The following is a 19,231-nucleotide window of genomic DNA, read 5'->3' on the forward strand; positions in this document are numbered from 1 at the left end:
TTTAGGGTTTAGGGTTTTGCACTAAATTGGATGGGGCTATTTTTCTGCCCCATATTTTCCCATTTATTTGTTTTTGGCGTTTTTTAATTCCTGTTTTATACTAAACTAGTAGGATGCCCGTGCGTTTCTACGGACAAAAAAAACAGATGAGTCAAATAATTGTTCTTATTTGGAAGTGTATATCCAACATGATGTATATTCATTAATACTTCCCCCGTTCCTTTATATAAGGTGTATTTGTTTTTTATAAAAATCCATAATATAAGGTGCATTTTTTTAATTTCTCGTCGTTCTAAGGCTTGATAGGACAACGCACCAGAACAACAACCACCACCGATGAAGCGATGCATAGATCGAAAGGATCCAACCTCAAGACACATAAACATAGACGAACAAAGAACAGATCCGAGTAGATCTGACAAAGGCAGACACCGAGACACCCCTCCAAATGCTCTCTAAAGAGACACGCCATCAGAACAAGGGTTAGGCGGGAAGCATCTTATTCTATCTTCAGCGAACCGACGTCATCTCGTCTTCCTAAGCAGGACACATTCACAAACAAAATGAAAAGAAACATCTAAAGCGGAGCCCTCCCGCGAGAAAGTGCCAGGATCTACCGTTGTCCCATGGCCCTAGGGCCATCGGAGAATAGGCGAACCTCCGACGGTGCCGGCAGGAGACAAAGGAACCCTAGCTTTTCTAGACGGCGTGGCGACTCTGCGTGTGTGTAGCATTGCATCTACTTTCCCTATAGGTGCAACCACCTCACGTCACTCGAATATATTTCCTCGCATCATATGTTATATTACGTTTGTCCTAATTCCAACTTGTTAATTGGCATCGACGAGGAGGGCCGTTCTGGCTTTAGGAAGCATATGCTCCCGAATGAACAGTAAATTTAAAATAAATATTTTTTTGGATGTCTATGTTAGTCTAACAAGTGTGCTTGACAGTTCTCATGCAAAAAGGATAGCAGAGCTTTGTTGGTAAAAAAACAAAATTAAGCATACCATTTGGAGGTAACATTATACGTTTCATTTTATTTTCCTCAAACGTCAACATGCTTAATCTTTTCTCCTAAAAATTTGCAGGTAGCATTTGGGTGTGCCAATGAGGACATCCAGCTTTTGAAAAAATGGTTGACATTTGAATGAAACATATTTGATGGGCAGGAGCATCTGCTCTCAAGAGACGAGTTGAATTTCTGGATGATATTATTTTTCTAATAACTTACTCAAACTTAAATAAGTTTGGCTTGAGGTAAAACCAATATGACTTATATTCTGCAAAGGATAGTACCAAATATAACTTTACAAGCTTGATACTCCTTGCTTTTTTATATACTTTGGAATTTCTTCCTGATGGTAATCTCAACTATTGTTATTTGGCGACACCAAATATAACTTCGGTTTTATCTCCGCTCTTTCTTTACCTGGTTTCCTAAAACTATGCCCTTTTCTGTATCTTCTTGAAACTCCTTTCTTACCAGCTCTTGTATGGAATGGGCTTGCATAAATAAATGATGGTGTGCAAGTGCATTCAACTATCGATCTATCATCTTTCTAGAAATACTACTCACATACCCGTCTCAAGTAAAATGTATCAGACATGGTACCCCATTCTATTGTTACAAATTAAGAAGACATCATCCTGAAAAAAGAGTATTTACCAATTGTTGTATAACTGGTATAGTATACAGTAATTGGCACAAGCCTACAAATACAACCACATAATGTTAACATGCAAATTATATTAGAGAAAACACCATATTTTCAGAACCATAGCTAGGAACTGTAATCACTACTAAAAACTTTAGCTCAGAACCATAATGCAGCAAGCCACACAAACGTGTAATCCTGAAGCTGACCATCTGCACAAATTACCAGCGAACATAATTAATTGTAGGAATATAAGTGTAAGCATGTTATACACTGGAAAGCACGTCTATGTTGGTACATTTGCTGGGCCGCATGAAAAGGTTTCATGCTCAATTGTAGTTGACATGCAAGGTAACGAGAACACATATTAAAGTTTGCTTCTATTCTGGCATTGGACCAGCCCTTATAGGTGGAATTCACAACCAGACAAATAAAGTGTACACTGATATTATAACAATGAGGTAAACCATGCAAGGAAACTAAGTGTGCAAAAGTTATTGCAACATGAACTTACACATTCAAGTTATATTTTGTGAGATCCTTTTCTCCCTCGTGAGTAGTGATAAGATCCAACAACTGCCCTGAAGCTGTCTTGAACTCAACCTTGACAAAGAAATTAGAGTATCAGACAGTTGTAAGAAGTAGAAGTATATTTGGTGTGAATGTATATGTATGTCAGAGGATATGGTTACCTCATTGAACAAATCAATGAGATCAACATAATACGGTTTTCCTCTGAAGTGGCGTTGAAGAATCCGTGAAATATGGTTGCGAAGGATAATCCCATCGTTTACAACAATAAGGCCAACCTATTGTACAACAAAAAAACAGGCGATTGGTTCTGTGGGTTACAACTGAAAACATGAAAAACTTGCTTGTTCTCGAAAAAGCAAGTAACAGCAGCCTGTCAATACTTGACAAGTCAATACTATAAATCATTTCTCTTGTGAGATCAAGTACAAACATGAAGCATGAAATTAGGTTGTTTAATAGATGAATCATATTGATGCTGCTAAAACTAATTCTACTGGAGAACCCTTTCTGAAGTAAAACCTTGATACGACCAACAAAATAATAACTGCACAAAGTTGCCAGATGATATAGAAAGGGTTATTGCTTCTTAAACGGACCTGAGGCACCCTAAACCAGCAAGGCTGGCCCTGTCATGTCTGGGAGTTGTCCATGATATGATCAAGCACAAGAAAATATGCTTGAAGCTACAACATGATCAAGATTCATCAAAGGTGCCATGTGAAGATTGATTTTTCAGCTATTATAACCAAAAAAATAATCTAAAGCAACGAGAAGAAACTGTTACCCATTCAATACACCAACCAAGGGTGTAGGCAAGAAACGTCTCCTCCTTGCTCAAAACATCGACACCTTTCAATGTCTTGTAGCTGCCAATGACAGAGAGCCCACGGTTGCACTTTCCTCCTAGGACATTGTAATCCGGCTTCTACTCCAAATGACAAATGAAAGAAACAAGCTTGGAAGGTTTTTAACTCGGAGCATAATTGTTAAATCATCAAAGCGGATTTATTCATTTCGTTTAAGAAAATGCAACAAATTTAATAAAGACACCGGTAGTTAACTTTCTTTTTCATATATATTTCCCTCAGACCACAAGGCACAAACATTGGCAAACAAACATGCGAATAAAGTGGAGAATCACTGTAAAAATATCCCTGCACAAACAACAGCCAACTGAATGATCCGCCATTTAAAAAGCACAATAGTAACCGGCTTAATCATAAGTCTTCAACCTCTACAACAAATGTCTCACACTCCTACTTTTCTACAGGTGACATACTTTTACCGTCTAAACAATGGAAAGTAACTTAGTACGAAAGAAAAGACACAAACCATTGCAGTTTTCAGTTTTCCAGTCTTCAGGATGAAGCCTTGAGGCCCTTGACAGTTTTTTTTATTGGACACAGAAGCACTCGGCATTTAATTTGAGTCCAGTAAAGTATAAGAAGATGGCGACTATCCATTTCTCAGCCCAGGCTCATCTGCATCCGGTCAAGAAACAATTCACAGGAAATACAAAAAAATTAATGGTAGATAATTTAGTGCATGAGGTTCTCTCCAAAGCTTAGACCATTTGGACAAAAAAACTGTGAAATTGAACCTTTCACCAGGAGCCGACTCACAGCGATCCAGGAGTGACCTACACAGCTTCATTGGTCGCATGGAGCTTTGGCATCTTGTTGGCAGAAGTCACAGTCACGGTGAACTGTGCACCTCGCTGGAAGCGAAACGCAAAGCCAACCTTCAAAATTTCATGATCTAACTTGTAAGCCGATGCCATAGAAGTAACGCAACACAGTGCTGCTGGCTTTGCTTTCGATGATTGTACGTACAAGAATTGAGATTTGCTCTGCACCGGCACCTCTCATGGCGCCACCAACATGTCTTATCGTCCTATACTTACAAACATTACCAGCTACAGATTAGTGTAAAAATCATGAGGAAGAGTAAATTTCAGCAGCTTTACACAATCAGTTACCAGGATGGTGTAGGCTGAGCTAAGTCACACAACAAACGAACCTCTGATGGGACAGCTCCTGTACGACTGAAAGATGTCAGCGGATATAATATAACAATTGCTTATTGCTAAAAAATGAACAGTAAAAATAGAACTTACTTTTCATTAGTATCAGCATCACGCTCGCCGCCACCTCTACCAGCAGGAGAATAGGATCTCTGCTCGTCTTCTTCATGTCCCTTTGGCAGACGCCTAGGAGACTGTGTGTGATGTGATCTTGGTGGGGAAGCAGAGTAATCATCTCGCCGTCTTGGAGCAGGAGAGTATGACCTTTTAAATAATATAATCAAATATTTAGAAGAGAGTTGATGGATTCATGAACGATATGGGAGTAGCTTTAGGAATGTCATATGGCAAGCGAAACTACATGACCTACTATTGCCCTACCTTGACCTTGACCGAGGACGGCCACGATAGCGAGGAGAGTAGGAGCGTGAACGGGATCGGGACCTCCCTGAAATTTGTGAGGCCGTAAATAATTTGGTAACTTATGCTGCAGCAAAAATAATTCAATACATAATTTGAAAAACTCAAAATATAGTAAACTGCAAAATGAAGCTTTCAGAATTCAAGATTTGTGAGGCCGCAAAAGGTCTAAAAATTCTATCCCAAAACGAAGTCTAAAATGGGCTAAATAGTATAATAGAAAGCATGAATGAAGCTTTCAGAATTCAAGATTAGCATTTCAGAGTATGCAGGACTGCAAATCAAAACGAGAATTACAATGACATAAGAAAGTACCATAACAAGAATTACGCCTTTCGAGTGTTGGGGCATAGTTTATGCCTAAGTAATTTTGGTGATTGATGACAGTACCGTACAGGACTAACCGTGTGTGTTAAGGTTTCAGATAACACACGTCAACGGCACAAGACGACACGTCTCCTCTCTCATGGAACGGAAGCACGGCGCTCTCTACGATTCTCTTTATTTGAGTCATAGGAAAGCCGTACTATTAAGAGGGGATCCGTAGTGGAAAGGTTTGGGTGGAATCTATCTTTGCACACGCACACTTCATTCTCCCTTTCCTTTATCTTTGGAGCGGCCCTCGCCACTTTGTTTTTAGCATCTCTGCAAAATGGTCCCTAGCGGTAGTACCGCTGGACTGCTAGCGGTAGTACCGCTGTAGCCAGTGGTAGTACCGCTAGCTGGCGGTAGTACCGCCCCTGGCCAGCGGTAGTACCGCTCCAGGTTCTTTGTTCCACCTAACTCACGGTAGTTCGTGGACGGACCCTTTAGCGAAGACTTTCTTGGCGGTAGTAGTGTTTTTGCACTACAAAGGGGCCAGCGGTAGTACCGCTGGTGTCAGCGGTAGTACCGCTGCATCTAGCGGTAGTACCGCCAGGCGGCGGTAGTACCGCTCCTGCTCCGCGGTAGTACCACGGGAGTACCAGCGGTAGTACCGCTGCAGGCAGCGGTAGTACCGCTGGAGCTCGGGCAGAGAGTGGGAAAACGGTCTGAATTTTCCCCCCACTATATAAAGGGTTCTTCTAGCTGAGGAACCCTACCTCTTACCTCTCTAAGCTCCATTGTTGCTCCCCAAGCTCAAAAGTGCCCGATCTCTCTCCCTAGCCAATCAAACTTGTTGATTCTTTAGGGATTGGTTGAGATGGCCTAGATCCACACTTCCACCAAGAGAAAAGTTGATTCCCCCACCAATCCCTTGCGGATCTTGTTACTCTTGGGTGATTGAGCATCCTAGACGGTTGAGGTCACCTCGAAGCCATATTCCATTGTGGTGAAGCTTCGTGGTTTAGTTGGGAGCCTCCAAGCTTTGTGTGGAGTTGCCCCAACCTTGTTTGTAAAGGTTCGGTCGCCGCCTTCAAGGGCACCTATAGTGGAATCGCGGTACCTTGCATCGTGCGAGGGCGTGAGGAGAATGCGGTGGCCTTAGTGGCTTTTTGGGGAGCATTGTGCCTCAACACCGCTCCAACGGAGACGTACTTCCTGTCAAAGGGAAGGAACTTCGGTAACACATCCTCGTCTCCATCGGTTCCACTTGTGGTTATCTCTATCCTTTACTTTGTATTTGCTTATGCTTGTGACTATATCTTACTTGTCTTAATAGCTCTCGTTGTTAGCTTCTATAGGGTTCACCTCATTGTCGTATTATTTGTGAACCCGCATAGTGTTTACCTTAACTTGCTAAGATTAATTAAAAAGTGGTCGTTGTCTATTCACCCCCCCCCTCTAGCCAACCATATCGATCCTTTCAATTGATATCAGAGCCACGTCTCTTTATTAAGGGTTTAACCACCCGAAGAGTATGGAAGGCGGAGAGGAAGTTAACCATGGGCAACCCGAGAACATGGACTTGACTTCGGTCACAAGGGATGACTTGAATACGGCTATGGCAGCCCTCAAGACGTCCTTGACGAGCGAAGTCAAAACCATGCTTAAAGAATTAATTGAGGGTCTTAAAAGTTCACACGAACGGGTATAGTGGTTAAACCCACCATTTCCGATTCGGAGGCCAACTCCTCTAAGGAAGCGGCTAAATGTATGCGACCTGCTTCACCTCACGAAAAGGATGGGACTCGAACATATGCCTCAGTTCCACCCCCCATGGTCTATGGAGGACCCGTTCTCGCACCTCGTCTAAATCCTGTTGGTCCTCCTCCTAAACTTGTGAAAGGTGACTTTGCTAACAGGGTATTTTCTATTAAGTCTCATTTGAATCACAGCTCAACAAACTTGTGGAGAATTATCGAGCAAGGATATTATCCCCATGACCCAAGCAACCTCACTCCAAGAGAAGATGCAGACAATCAATATAATCACTCTGCGTTGTTTATTCTCCAGTCTGTTGTGCCACCTGAAGATCTTCCCCACTTACGTCCCTTCACATTGTCCAAGGATTGTTGGGAGCATATTATGGTGCTGTACAAGGGAAGCTCAAGTATTCAACGATCCAACTATGAAGTGATACTTGATAAGGCCAATGAGTTTGTGATGAAGGAAGACGAGGACCCTCGTGATCTCTATCGGAGGGTGACTGCTATTGCTGTGGCACTAAAGGATCATGGGAGTAAGGATGTGGATGATACATGGGTCAAGCGCAAGTTTCTCAAAGCCATCATGCCTTTCAATAAAGCCATGTCATCTGTCATTCGTCAGCGGCCAGACTTCCACTCCTTGTCTTCCAGTGAAGTGTTGGATGAGTTCATTGCAATGTCAATCATGAACGAAACGGCCGACAATGCACTTGCTCGTGTTCGATCAAAGACAACTTCACCCAACCTTGCGTTGAAAGCAAGAGCAATGCTTGAAGAAGAAGAAGAAGATGAGGAAGAGGAGAGCTGCCCTGAAGACACAAAGTATGCCTATCATGACCACATGGCTCTTGCATCAAGACAATTCTGGGGAAATAAAAGGAACTCAAGACCCACCTTCACCAAGAACAACTCGAGTGGATTCAAACCCAAACAATGAGTAAGGACATGTTATAACTGTGGCAACGTGAGTCACTTCGTGGCAGAATGTCCCTATGAGAAAAGGGAAGACAACGGAGGCAAGCTCATTCGCAAAGACAAAACCAAATCATTTCCAATCAAGAACAACTTTGTGAAGAAACCTCACCCAAAAGGGATGGTTGCCCTGGAGGAGTATCCTTCCGATGACGATGGTGATGATGATGATACAGTGGCAACGACAACTGTTGCTATTGCCACTACCTCTTCCCAGAAGGTGTCTCTCTTCAACGCCCCCAACGAGAACCACATCACCAAGTGCCTCATGGCAAAAGGTACCAATCAGGTAACTCCCATCATTAAGACCAACATTGCTTCTGCTCCTTCATTGTTAAATTGTGTTGAAGATAGTGATGTTGGAGAACTTAATGAGCATGATCTTGATAAGTTTCTGTGCACTATTAAGGGAGAACCCAAGAAGCACTTTGTTGCTCTCTTGGAACAACTGGGTGAGGCCACTGACCTCATTGAGTCTCATGAGGAGACCATCTCCGAGCTTCAGGGACATAGTCGTGACTATGCCGATGAAATTGCCGAATTATCTAGTGCTCTAGAAGAAGAGCGCACTCTTCGTTTGGGTCTTGAGGAGTCATATAACGATGACTGCGCTAAAATGCAAAAGAAACTAGACCATGATGTTGTTCTTACTCGCATGCTTAAATCTGAAAAGTATGCTCTTGAGGTTGGCCGTGACAGACTCAAAGAGGAGTTTGACATACTTGACAAGGCCCACAAAGCCTTGAAAGGTGCTCATTTCTCTCTGAAAGAGTCTCATGATCAACTCCAAGCAAAGCTTACCAAGGAGATCTCTACTTGTCCTCCCTTTGTGTTAATTGATAATACTTGTGCAACTAACCCCTGTTGTGAGCATGTTCATCTTGTGGAGGAAAATGCCAAGTTAAAGGAGAAACTTGAGAAGGGCCTTGTGGCATGTAGACAAGGTGAGAAGAGTCTGAACGATCTCTTGAGCACTCAAAAGGGTGTTGTAGGAAAGGAAGGACATGGACTTACCTCCAGGTCAAAAGGTAAAAGGAAGAACAAGAACAAACGATCTCTCACCCTCATGGACATCTTTGTCAAAGAGGGTGAGGGGACTCAGAAGGTGAACAGGAACAAGGTGGACTATGGGAACCCCAAGAAGGGCAAAACCGTTCCTACTAACACAGCCGGCAAACTCAACTCCTTATGTTTTATGTTGTGCTAGTGATGGGCATGTTTATGCCAGATTTGTTGGTTCCTACGATGAAGATATTGAATGGGCTATCTGGGTTCCTAAGACCCTTTCTCTAACATGAAAGGACCCATTAAAAAATGGGTACTTAAAACCAAGCCTTGATCTATTGCAGGAGTTTGCTTCCGGTGGGGTGTAATGGTTGCTCGATAGTGGAGCAACTAATCAGATGACCGGAAGGAAGGACTTAGTGGTGGATGTGCATCCTTCTCCATCTATGCCCACCCATGTCCAATTCGCCGATGCATCCTCATCAAAGGTATTGGGATTTGGTAAGGTGGTCGTCTCTCAAGATTTATCTATTGAGAAGGTCATGCTTGTTGAGTCACTTGCCTACAATTTACTTTCGGTTCGTCAACTTGCAATCATGGGTTTTTCCACATTCTTTAATATTGACACTGTGGTCCTCCTAAGGAGCAAGACTCTTAAAGTAGCCTATGTTGGACATGTCGAAAATGGTCTCTATGTGGTGAACTTCTCAAAGCGACCCACTAAGACTGCGACATGTTTAATGGCTAAAGTTGACGTGGGCTGGCTTTGGCATCGCCGTTTAGCTCATGTCAAGATGAGATCTTTGCAAATTCTTCTGACAGGGGACCATGTTCGTGGACTAACAAATGTGAGCTTTGCTAAAGATCATGTTTGCAGTGCTTGCATTGAAGGAAAGATTCATGAAACTGCTCTTCGTCCAACGACTCTTATCTACACTAAGAGGCCATTGGAACTTCTCCATATGGATCTGTTTGGGCCTCCAACATTTGATAGTCTTGGAGGCAGAAAATATTTCTTAGTGATTGTTGACGACTACTCAAGATATACCTGGGTATATTTCTTTAAAAGGAAGAGTGAAACTCAACAAACGGTCATCAACTTTGCTAATGAAGCGCAACGTCAACATGAAGCAAAGATCTTGATGATTAGGAGTGACAACGGCACCGAGTTCAAGAACTACACCCTAGATGAGTTTCTAGGTGATGAGGGAATAAAGCACCAATATTCTGCACCATATACCCCTCAGAAAAACGGCGTGGCAGAAAGGAAGAACCGGACCTTGATAGACGCTGCAAGAACAATGATGGCAGAATTCAAATCTCCATATAACTTCTGGGCAGAGGCCATCAACACAGCATGTCATGCGTCCAATCGGCTCTACATCCGCAAAGGCTTGAACAAGACTCTGTATGAGATTCTAACTGGAAACAAACCCAATCTCAAGTACTTCCGGGTATTCGGTTGTAAGTCTTTCATTCTCAAAAAGGGAGCTCGGTTAGCTAAATTTGATTCTAGAGCACATGAGGGTATCTTTGTTGGTTATGCTGCAAACTCTCATGCTTACCGTGTCCTCAACAAGTCCACCGGACTAATTGAGTAGACATGTAACGTAGAGTTTGACGAAAATAATGGCTCCCAAGTGGAGCAAAGTGGTCTTTGTGATATGGGTGATGAAATTCCTCCCGAAGCCATAAGAAGAATGGGGATTGGTCAAATACTCCCCATTGAGGAACCCCTTGTGGCCGAAGGAGAAGGACAATGCTCTACTCAAGTGGAGCCATCACCCCCACAAGCCCCACACGCTTTCGATGAACAAAGAGAAGACTCTCAATAAGTTGATCAAGCTCACGGTCAAGATCAATTGCCTAACAATGGTGATGTGCCCCATGATATTCGAGCACTACCCCAAGACCCCGAACCTACTCATGATCAAGATCAAGTGCAACCCCGAGATCCAGACCAAGTAGAAGCACAAGATCAAGATCAAGAGCAACCACTAATACAAGATCAAACTAGTGAACCTTCTCAAGTCGAAGGACAAGATGATCAGGAGACTGTCTCACAATTCCCGTCTAGAACTCCAACAACCGGCTCAAGACGCAAGGGCAAGCAAAAGAAACAAGTCGATGCTCCCCCGTTATCTAATGAAGAACTCTTGGAGCGTCGAGCAGCCAAGAATGCGAACAAGCTGAGAGTCAAGTCACATCTTATGAAGAATGTTCTTGGCAGTTTAAAAAGGGGAGTATCCACCCTTCAACAGCTTTGGAATTATTGTGAGCATCACGCGTTTGTCTCGTATTGTGAACCTCAACAGGTACAGGAAGCACTCGATGATGAGGATTGGCTTATGGCCATGCACGAAGAACTTAACAACTTCGAGTGCGATCAAGTCTGGGATTTAGTGCCTCGGCCAACGGAGGAACATAATGTCATCGGGACCAAATGGATATTCAAGAACAAGCAAGATGAAAATGGAATTGTGATTCGAAACAAGGCAAGATTGGTAGCTCAAGGCTACTCCCAAGTCGAGGGTATCGACTACGGTGAAACCTTTGCCCCTGTTGCTCGTCTAGAATCTATTCGCATGTTAATTGCATTTGCTTCTCGTCATAACTTCAAATTACAGCAAATGGATGTGAAAAGTGCATTTCTTAATGGTCCTTTGAATCAGTTGGTCTATGTCAAACAACCCCCGGGATTCGAACATCCCAAGCTCCCCAATCATGTGTACAAACTCAATAAGGCACTCTATGGCCTTAAACAAGCCCCACGCGCGTGGTATGAGTATCTTACTGAGTTGTTACAAGATCGTGGGTTTGAAATTGGGAAGATTGATCCCACTCTTTTTACTAAGAGGGTCAAAGGGGATTTGTTCATATGCCAACTATATGTTGATGATATTATCTTTGGCTCTCCTAACATGTCATTCAATGAAGAAATTGTTGCACTAATGACTGAGAAGTTTGAGATGTCCATGATGGGAGAGTTGAAGTTCTTCCTCGGGTTCGAGATTAGACAAGGTCTAGAAGGGACATTCATAAAACAAGCCAAGTACACTGAAGACATGCTCAAACGGTTCGAGCTCGAAGATGTCAAACCGGTCAAGTTCCCCATGCCAACCAGATGCAAGCTTGACAGTGATCCCAATGGTAAAGCAGTGGATCAAAAGGTATACCGCTCCATGATTGGATCCCTCCTTTACCCCTGCGCATCTAGACCGGATGTTATGTTGAGTGTAGGGATATGTGCACGGTTTCAATCCGCACCAAAAGAAAGTCATTACATGGCTGTCAAACGAATCTTTCGATATTTGGCTCATACCCCAAACTTTGGCCTCTGGTATCCCAAAGGAGAAAACTTCAATCTAGTTGGCTATTCTGACTCAGATTGGGCTGGAGATTGTGTGGAGAGGAAGTCAACGTCTGGAGGATACCAATTCCTTGGTCGCTCTTTGGTAAGTTGGTCTTCAAAGAAGCAGAACTGTGTCTCCTTATCATCCACCGAAGCTGAGTATGTGGCAGCTGCCAGTTGTTGTGCATAATTGCTATGGATGAGGCAAACTTTAAAGGATTATGGTGTCACTTGTGACAAAGTGCCTCTTCTATGTGACAATCAAAGCGCCATCAAGATTTCCAGTGTCTCCTTGTCAACAAAAGTGCAACATAGCAAAACCAAACATATTGATATTCGTCATCACTTCATTCGTGAACATATCAAGCTAGGTGATATTGAGGTTCACTTCATCCACACTGAAGAGCAACTAGCAGATATTTTCACTAAGCCTCTAGATGAAGCAATGTTCCGGGAGTTAAGGCATGAGCTAAATATCATTGATTCAAGTAATGTGGATTGAAACTAGGCATATTGCACCTCACTTTGCATTCCATCTTGGTCTAGATGTAGGCATGGACATAGGGGGAGTGTTGTTCTCTCAATGAACTCTCCCTCCCCCATTATGCGTAAATCAATCTAGCCTTTCACTTTAGCCATTGTCAAATGGCACTTGTGCTTCAAAGACGAGCATTGGTCGTGAACCCAAGGATAATTCTTCGCGGTTTCATACCATTGTCTCAAACATAGGTAGCCTCGGCCATCGCCCCTCCATCCTTTCTTGCGTATAGAAGAAAGGATATACAATGACAAGTCAGTACATTTTTTTGGATGCTATCTCTTTTTACTCACTTGTCATGTGCCCAAGTTCATCCCTTTTCCTTAGCTGTGTTGCAACATTTACAGCGGTACTACCGCTAGGGTAACGGTACTACCACCAGGACCCACCGGTACTACCGCCAGGGGTAGCGGTACTACCGCCAGGACCCCAGCGGTACTATCGCCAGGGGTAGCGGTACTACCGCCAGGTATGGCGGTACTACCGCCAGGATTCACATCTAACACGACCGGCTAGGAAATTTCTAGGGTTTCACGGGGGAGCGGTACTACCGCCAGGACCCCAGCGGTACTACCGCTGCACCCCAGCGGTACTACCGCGCGGTCGGGGTACTACCGCGCGGTCGGGGTACTACCGCCAGGACCCCAGCGGTACTACCGCTGGCCCGTACCCCTTGGGCTATATAAAGGAGGGGAGCCCGATTTTCTCATCCTGTTTCGTCTTCCTCGCGGCTCCTCCCTCCCCTATCCCGAAAACTCCCTGGTTGGTTCTCGCTTCGTGGAGCTCCTTCTCCCCGTTGGTTTGGAAGGGTTGCTCCACCTCTTCTTCCTCCTGCAAGAGCCATGAATCCCGGTAATGCTCCTCCCTTCTTCTATTTGGTTGATGTTCGTGTTCTAGGGTTAGGAGCATTGGGGATTGGATCCATATCTTTGATATTATGGCTAGTTCTTGGATGGCATGAAGGAGATACTTGAGGGGAGTATAGGTCCTATGGTTTGTTGTTGATTTTGTTGCCATGCCCTAGGATTTACTCATTTTAGATCTAGCACTTGAACTGTTTGGATTAGATCTAAAAATTGCTCTCTCTTGCCTAGGCATGTACTTATTTCGGTGTTACTAAGTGTTCCTCATGTCAGTAGGGCTGGGGTGTAGGTCTTAGTGTTCATATACAGCCCATGCCCTCGAAAACAATTTTTTTATCTGTCAGATTTGAAAGTCAAACACCCAGCGGTACTACCGCCAAGGGTAGCGGTACTACCGCTAGGACCCCAGCGGTACTACCGCCAGGGGTAGCGGTTCTACCGACATGAGCATTCACTGTGTAGTTTCTGTGTTTTGTGCTTAGCAATGAGTGTTTACTTGTTTTGCGTTTTCAAGATTCATTGCCTTGACTCTTCTTGTCGCCTCTTTTTCGCTGTGTGTTCTGTGTCACAGGTGGCTCTTCTCGCCGTTCGAACCCCCCACGGGACACGCAGTTCAAATAGTATTGCAATCAAGAGGCGCCCGAGGGGTCTGCCACCTCAGGTCTGCAACCAAAGAAGAAGTCCTTCAAGAAGGTCGCACACAAGGATAAGAGGGCCAATGTCCGAACAATGTCCCCCAAGGACTTTCTGCAGTTTCGCACTCAGAACCACTATCTCAACGAGAGGGATGTGATCAAGGATGTTGACCATGTCTGGGCAAGGGACCAGTGCAGGATCTACCGTGATGTTATAGCTCATTTCAAGAAGAACTATGTCTCTGTTTTGTGGATTGACCTGGCACATCTTCAGCGGAACATGGACTATTTTGGTGATGCCCTCTCTCTGGTTGACAAACTGGGCATCAAGGACATCATCACCTTCAAGACGGATTTTGATCCCACTGGTGTTGCTCAGTTTTATGTCACAGTCCATTTCTCTCCTGATGCAGAGCGCTCCATGGTGTGGATGACTGGGTCAAAGAAGATGACCGGTACCTGGCATGAGTTCATGCAATTCCTTCACATTGACTTCCAGGGTGCTGACACTCCTCTTGGGCTGCGTCCTCATGCTGCAGCCCCCGCCGATAGGCCCCCCGCAAAGGACAGACTGCAGAAACTTTATCTGAGGAAGGGGTGCTTCCCAAGCACCTGGACATCATGCATCGGATCTTTCGCAACACCCTCTTCCCTCGCAGTGGTAACTTCGACGAGGTCCATGGCTCCTTGGCTGAGATGCTGCTGCTTTGTGAGGAGGCTATGTCTCAGGAGTCTGCTCAGCTGGATATTTCTGATGTGATGTTCACGGAGGTCTGGAACTGCATCATCATGCGTCAGGTTCCGATCTACGGGCCTTATCTGTTCGCATACATTCGCCATAAGTGGCAAGAAGCTTTTCCGGAGGAGCTGCTCTACGCTCAGTCTGACTACATTGTGCACGACCCGATCAGGCTTCGCGTCAAGGACAAATGGGCCAACCCATCTACTTCCTCCCAGCACATGGATACTGATACAGAGACTGTTGCTGACAGAGGAACCGCCTCTCAGTCCCGCTCGTCTTCCATGCCATATTGGGCTATCAAACTGCAGGACAAGATGAAGACTCTTTTCTGTATGCAGGCCAAGGGTCAGTATCAGACGCACGTGGCTCAGAAGGAGAGCCGCCAAAGGCATAAGCGTGTTCTCAGGACCCTGGATGTGGACATTTCCAGCGGCTCAGAGGACGACATCACTCCTGAGGCTACTTGGATGCAGGCTCAAGGGTACCAGTGGTCTGGCGATGAGGCAGAAGAGGAGGTGCAGACCGATCAGGAGGGGACAGATGAGTCTGGTGATGCGGAAGATGAGGAGTAGCTACCTGTGGCATTAGGTGTGTCCCTTTTTGGTGTCTTGTGCCAAAGGGGGAGAGAGTCTAGGATTTGCTTTCATATTCGAACTTTGCGTTGCTTTGCTTTATTTCGTGTGGTTTGCTTCGAACTTGGTTTGCTTCTAGTTTGCTATCTTTTGTGAGACATGAACTTATGTGAGATTTATTTCCATCATATGTTGTGAGTCATATGCCCCATATTGTCATATATCTCTATCTTTTTGTTCTCATATTATTCTCTGTGCAAATCCGGTATTGTCATCAATCCACCAAAAAGAGGGAGATTGTTGGGGCATAGTTTATGCCTAAGTAATTTTGGTGATTGATGACAGTACCGTACAGGACTAACCGTGTGTGTTAAGGTTTCAGATAACACACGTCAACGGCACAAGACGACACGTCTCCTCTCTCATGGAACGGAAGCACGACGCTCTCTACGATTCTCTTTATTTGAGTCATAGGAAAGCCGTACTATTAAGAGGGGATCCGTAGTGGAAAGGTTTGGGTGGAATCTATCTTTGCACACGCACACTTCATTCTCCCTTTCCTTTATCTTTGGAGCGGCCCTCGCCACTTTGTTTTTAGCATCTCTGCAAAATGGTCCCCAGCGGTAGTACCGCTAGACTGCTAGCGGTAGTACCGCTGCAGCCAACGGTAGTACCGCTAGCTGGCGGTAGTACCGCCCCTGGCCAGCGGTAGTACCGCTCCAGGTGCTTTGTTCCACCTACACAGCAGTAGTTCGTGGACGAACCCTTTTGCGAAGACTTTCTTGGCGGTAGTAGTGTTTTTGCACTACTAAGGGGCCAGCGGTAGTACCGCTGGTGTCAACGGTAGTACCGCTGGAGTCCGAGCGGTAGTACCGCTCCATCCAGCGGTAGTACCGCCAGGCGGCGGTAGTACCGCTCCTACTCGGCGGTAGTACCGCTGGAGTACCAGCGGTAGTACCGCTGCAGGCAACGGTAGTACTGCTGGAGCTCGGGCACAGAGTGGGAAAACGGTCTGAATTTTCCCCCCACTATATAAAGGGTTCTTCTAGCTGAGGAACCCTACCTCTTACCTCTCTAAGCTCCATTGTTGCTCCCCAAGCTCAAAAGTGCCCGATCTCTCTCCCTAGCCAATCAAACTTGTTGATTCTTTAGGGATTGGTTGAGAAGGCCTAGATCCACACTTCCACCAAGAGAAAAGTTGATTCCCCCACCAATCCCTTGCGGATCTTGTTACTCTTGGGTGTCTGAGCATCCTAGACGGTTGAGGTCACCTCGAAGCCATATTCCATTGTGGTGAAGCTTCGTGGTTTATTTGGGAGCCTCCAAGCTTTGTGTGGAGTTGCCCCAACCTTGTTTGTAAAGGTTCGGTCGACGCCTTCAAGGGCACCTATAGTGGAATCACGGTACCTTGCATCGTGCGAGGGCGTGAGGAGAATACGTTGGCCTTAGTGGCTTTTTGGGGAGCATTGTGCCTCCACATCGCTCCAACGGAGACGTACTTCCTGTCAAAGGGAAGGAACTTCGGTAACACATCCTCGTCTCCATCGGTTCCACTTGTGGTTATCTCTATCCTTTACTTTGTATTTGCTTATGCTTGTGACTATATCTTACTTGTCTTAATAGCTCTCGTTGTTAGCTTCTATAGGGTTCACCTCATTGTCGTATTATTTGTGAACCCGCATAGTGTTTACCTTAACTTGCTAAGATTAATTAAAAAGTGGTCATTGTCTATTCACCCCCCCTCTAGCCAACCATATCGATCCTTTCATCAAGTTCACCAGAATAACCCCTGCAAAGCAACCAGTGCAAATGAGCACATAACATGAGATAAGGAAGAACTTCACAAGAATGGAATAGCATACCTGACTCTAGCTCTATTACACATATCATCTGGCCTTTTCTGTGACTCGGCAACAACAACAACAGTTATCTCTCGGCCAAAAAATAATGTGTGGTTCAAGTGATATTGTGCATCAGATGCATCATAAGGGTCAACAAACTCCACAAATGCAAACCCTCGGGGCTCCCTGCATATAACGATTCATGAGAAAAGGTAGGATAATATGGAAATTAATGGGATAAAAGACAAAAAAGAGGGCATGAAGTATTCATAAAGAATGTGTGTGCCTCTCATGTTACCATCATCATAGTTGAAATGTAGTGTGCCCTCTATGATTCTTGACGAAGCACAGTCAACAACTTACACACATTTCCCATCAAACATGAAGCAAGTGTTGCAAAACACAGCTATGTCCAGGTCCTATTATCCAAGTACGGTGATCCTCATAAAGAGTATCTTCGTAAAATCATTCGCTTCAAGTCCTCAATGTTCGAAAAGTCTCAAAAGTACTTGAAATGAACTTCGCTTCATTTAATCTTCTCATGGACTACCCAATACAACTCTCTTATCTTCTCTTCACGAAACTAATTTTCTCAAAACAAATCTTTGTCTTCATAAAAGAACTTCTTCATTGGGACAAGAATCTATCTTGCCAAGCAAATTAATTGTTAGGAATATAACAAAAATATTCTTCAACAAATCAAGGGACTGTACTTACATCAAACCGATACACTCCTGGCCACAATTTCAGAAAATAAACTATCGCAGGACATGGGTGAATACGTAAGACAAGGTAGCATAAGCATTTCCAGATTAGTTAATCACAGATTTTAGTGACAAGAATTAATCAATGAAGCACATGGGCAGACTACAATGACTGGAGCATTTTCATTGAGCCTAAACGCTAATGCACAAACATGGTTGCAAACCGTCATCACACCAAATCTGAAAGACATGCTCACAACATCTCTTCATCATAAAAATTGCTGGGAATTATACCAAGCTTATGCAACAACCATGTAGATAAGCGTACAATGTCCTCTTTTTCTATACTTCATATTATCATTGGAAAACAAGGCCAAAAGTTGTTTGCCAATTGCAAATAAATTATGCGAATACATAAAACCTACCTGGTGTAATAATCCTTTGGCAGGTACACATCCTGAACAGGACCAAACCTTTCAAAAGGAACTCTAAGATCCTCCGGCCTGCCATAGTTAAGAAAACAAAACCAAGGTCAATACCCTTGCAAAGTGAAATATTCTTCTTTCCTGAAAAAGTAGGTCATCAAGAAAGCCGTATTTATCCATGCCATAGTTTTTCTACCTGCAGCTTAATGGGATGTTGCGGACCAAGAGGCTTCCTGAACCCTGCTCCCTCCATCCTCCATATCCCCTCCTTGGGGGACTTCTACCTCTGCCACCATATCCCCTCCTTGGGGGGCTCCGGTACTGGGGGTTGTACCTCCTCATTGCTTTGCCTGTAATTACATATAGTTAAAAGATTTTAGGTGTTGGATGCTATGGCATGAAGAGTCGTAGATTGCAAACACCGAAGAAGGTAATGATGTAATATTATAGTTTGTTTGGTCGCACCACACAAAGCACATGGATTTTCTTGATTAAGACAAAGCAAAATCTACAAGAGGTTGAAAGTTTCCCGTGGACTTGCAGGCAAGCTAGCGCATACGAAACTTTTCAATGATATCCAATCCCACCCTGTCCTCCCCTTCCTCATTGGACGCGTCGAGCGGCTCAGGCAGGGCGTCGTGCAGGTCGGTGAAGACACGGGCCCCGACGGCGGCGGCCTCGGCGGCGACCTTGCGCAACGAGCCGCCAGAGCGGGAGGAGATGAGGCGGCCGAGGTCGAGGCTAGAGACGATCCCCGATGGCATGGCCTCGATGGCCTCCCGGTGCGCGCGCTTGGACAGGCGCAGCGGCGCGACGCCCCGCCCGGCTCAGGGGCGGCCGCGAGCGCGCGGGGGCGGGGGCGGGGGACCGAGCAGCAC

General features: G+C 44.8%; 1 protein-coding gene and 1 pseudogene across 1 annotated transcript; both read right to left on the reverse strand.

Annotated features, from left to right (window-relative positions):
- Positions 1–2,166: 2,166 nt before the first annotated feature.
- LOC123428234 lies at positions 2,167–3,611 on the reverse strand (annotated as a pseudogene).
- Positions 3,612–3,669: 58 nt separating this feature from the next.
- On the reverse strand, positions 3,670–18,695 carry LOC123428235 (serine/arginine-rich SC35-like splicing factor SCL30). Its single transcript, XM_045112426.1, has 10 exons — positions 18,550–18,695; positions 18,354–18,431; positions 17,246–17,410; positions 17,132–17,172; positions 4,597–4,663; positions 4,309–4,479; positions 4,171–4,236; positions 4,025–4,085; positions 3,836–3,909; positions 3,670–3,673 (listed from the first exon to the last, which is right to left on the reverse strand). The coding sequence occupies exons 1-10, from the start codon at positions 18,693–18,695 to the stop codon at positions 3,670–3,672; spliced, it is 873 nt and encodes a 290-aa protein (XP_044968361.1).
- Positions 18,696–19,231: the final 536 nt, after the last annotated feature.

The sequence above is a fragment of the Hordeum vulgare genome, chromosome 2H, assembly GCF_904849725.1.
Source record: "Hordeum vulgare subsp. vulgare chromosome 2H, MorexV3_pseudomolecules_assembly, whole genome shotgun sequence".
NCBI classification, from domain to species: Eukaryota; Viridiplantae; Streptophyta; class Magnoliopsida; order Poales; family Poaceae; genus Hordeum; species Hordeum vulgare.

Coding starts and splice junctions, on each gene's coding strand:
- LOC123428235 (XM_045112426.1), bottom strand. CDS start 18,695: ATGAGGAGGTACAACCCCCAGTACCGGAGCCCCCCAAGGAGGGGATAT. Junction 4,664..17,131: donor TGAAAGGATCGATATGGTTG/GCTAGAGGGGGG, acceptor CACAAATTTCAG/GGAGGTCCCGATCCCGTTCA. Junction 4,086..4,170: donor GCTCAGCCTACACCATCCTG/GTAACTGATTGT, acceptor TTGTAAGTATAG/GACGATAAGACATGTTGGTG.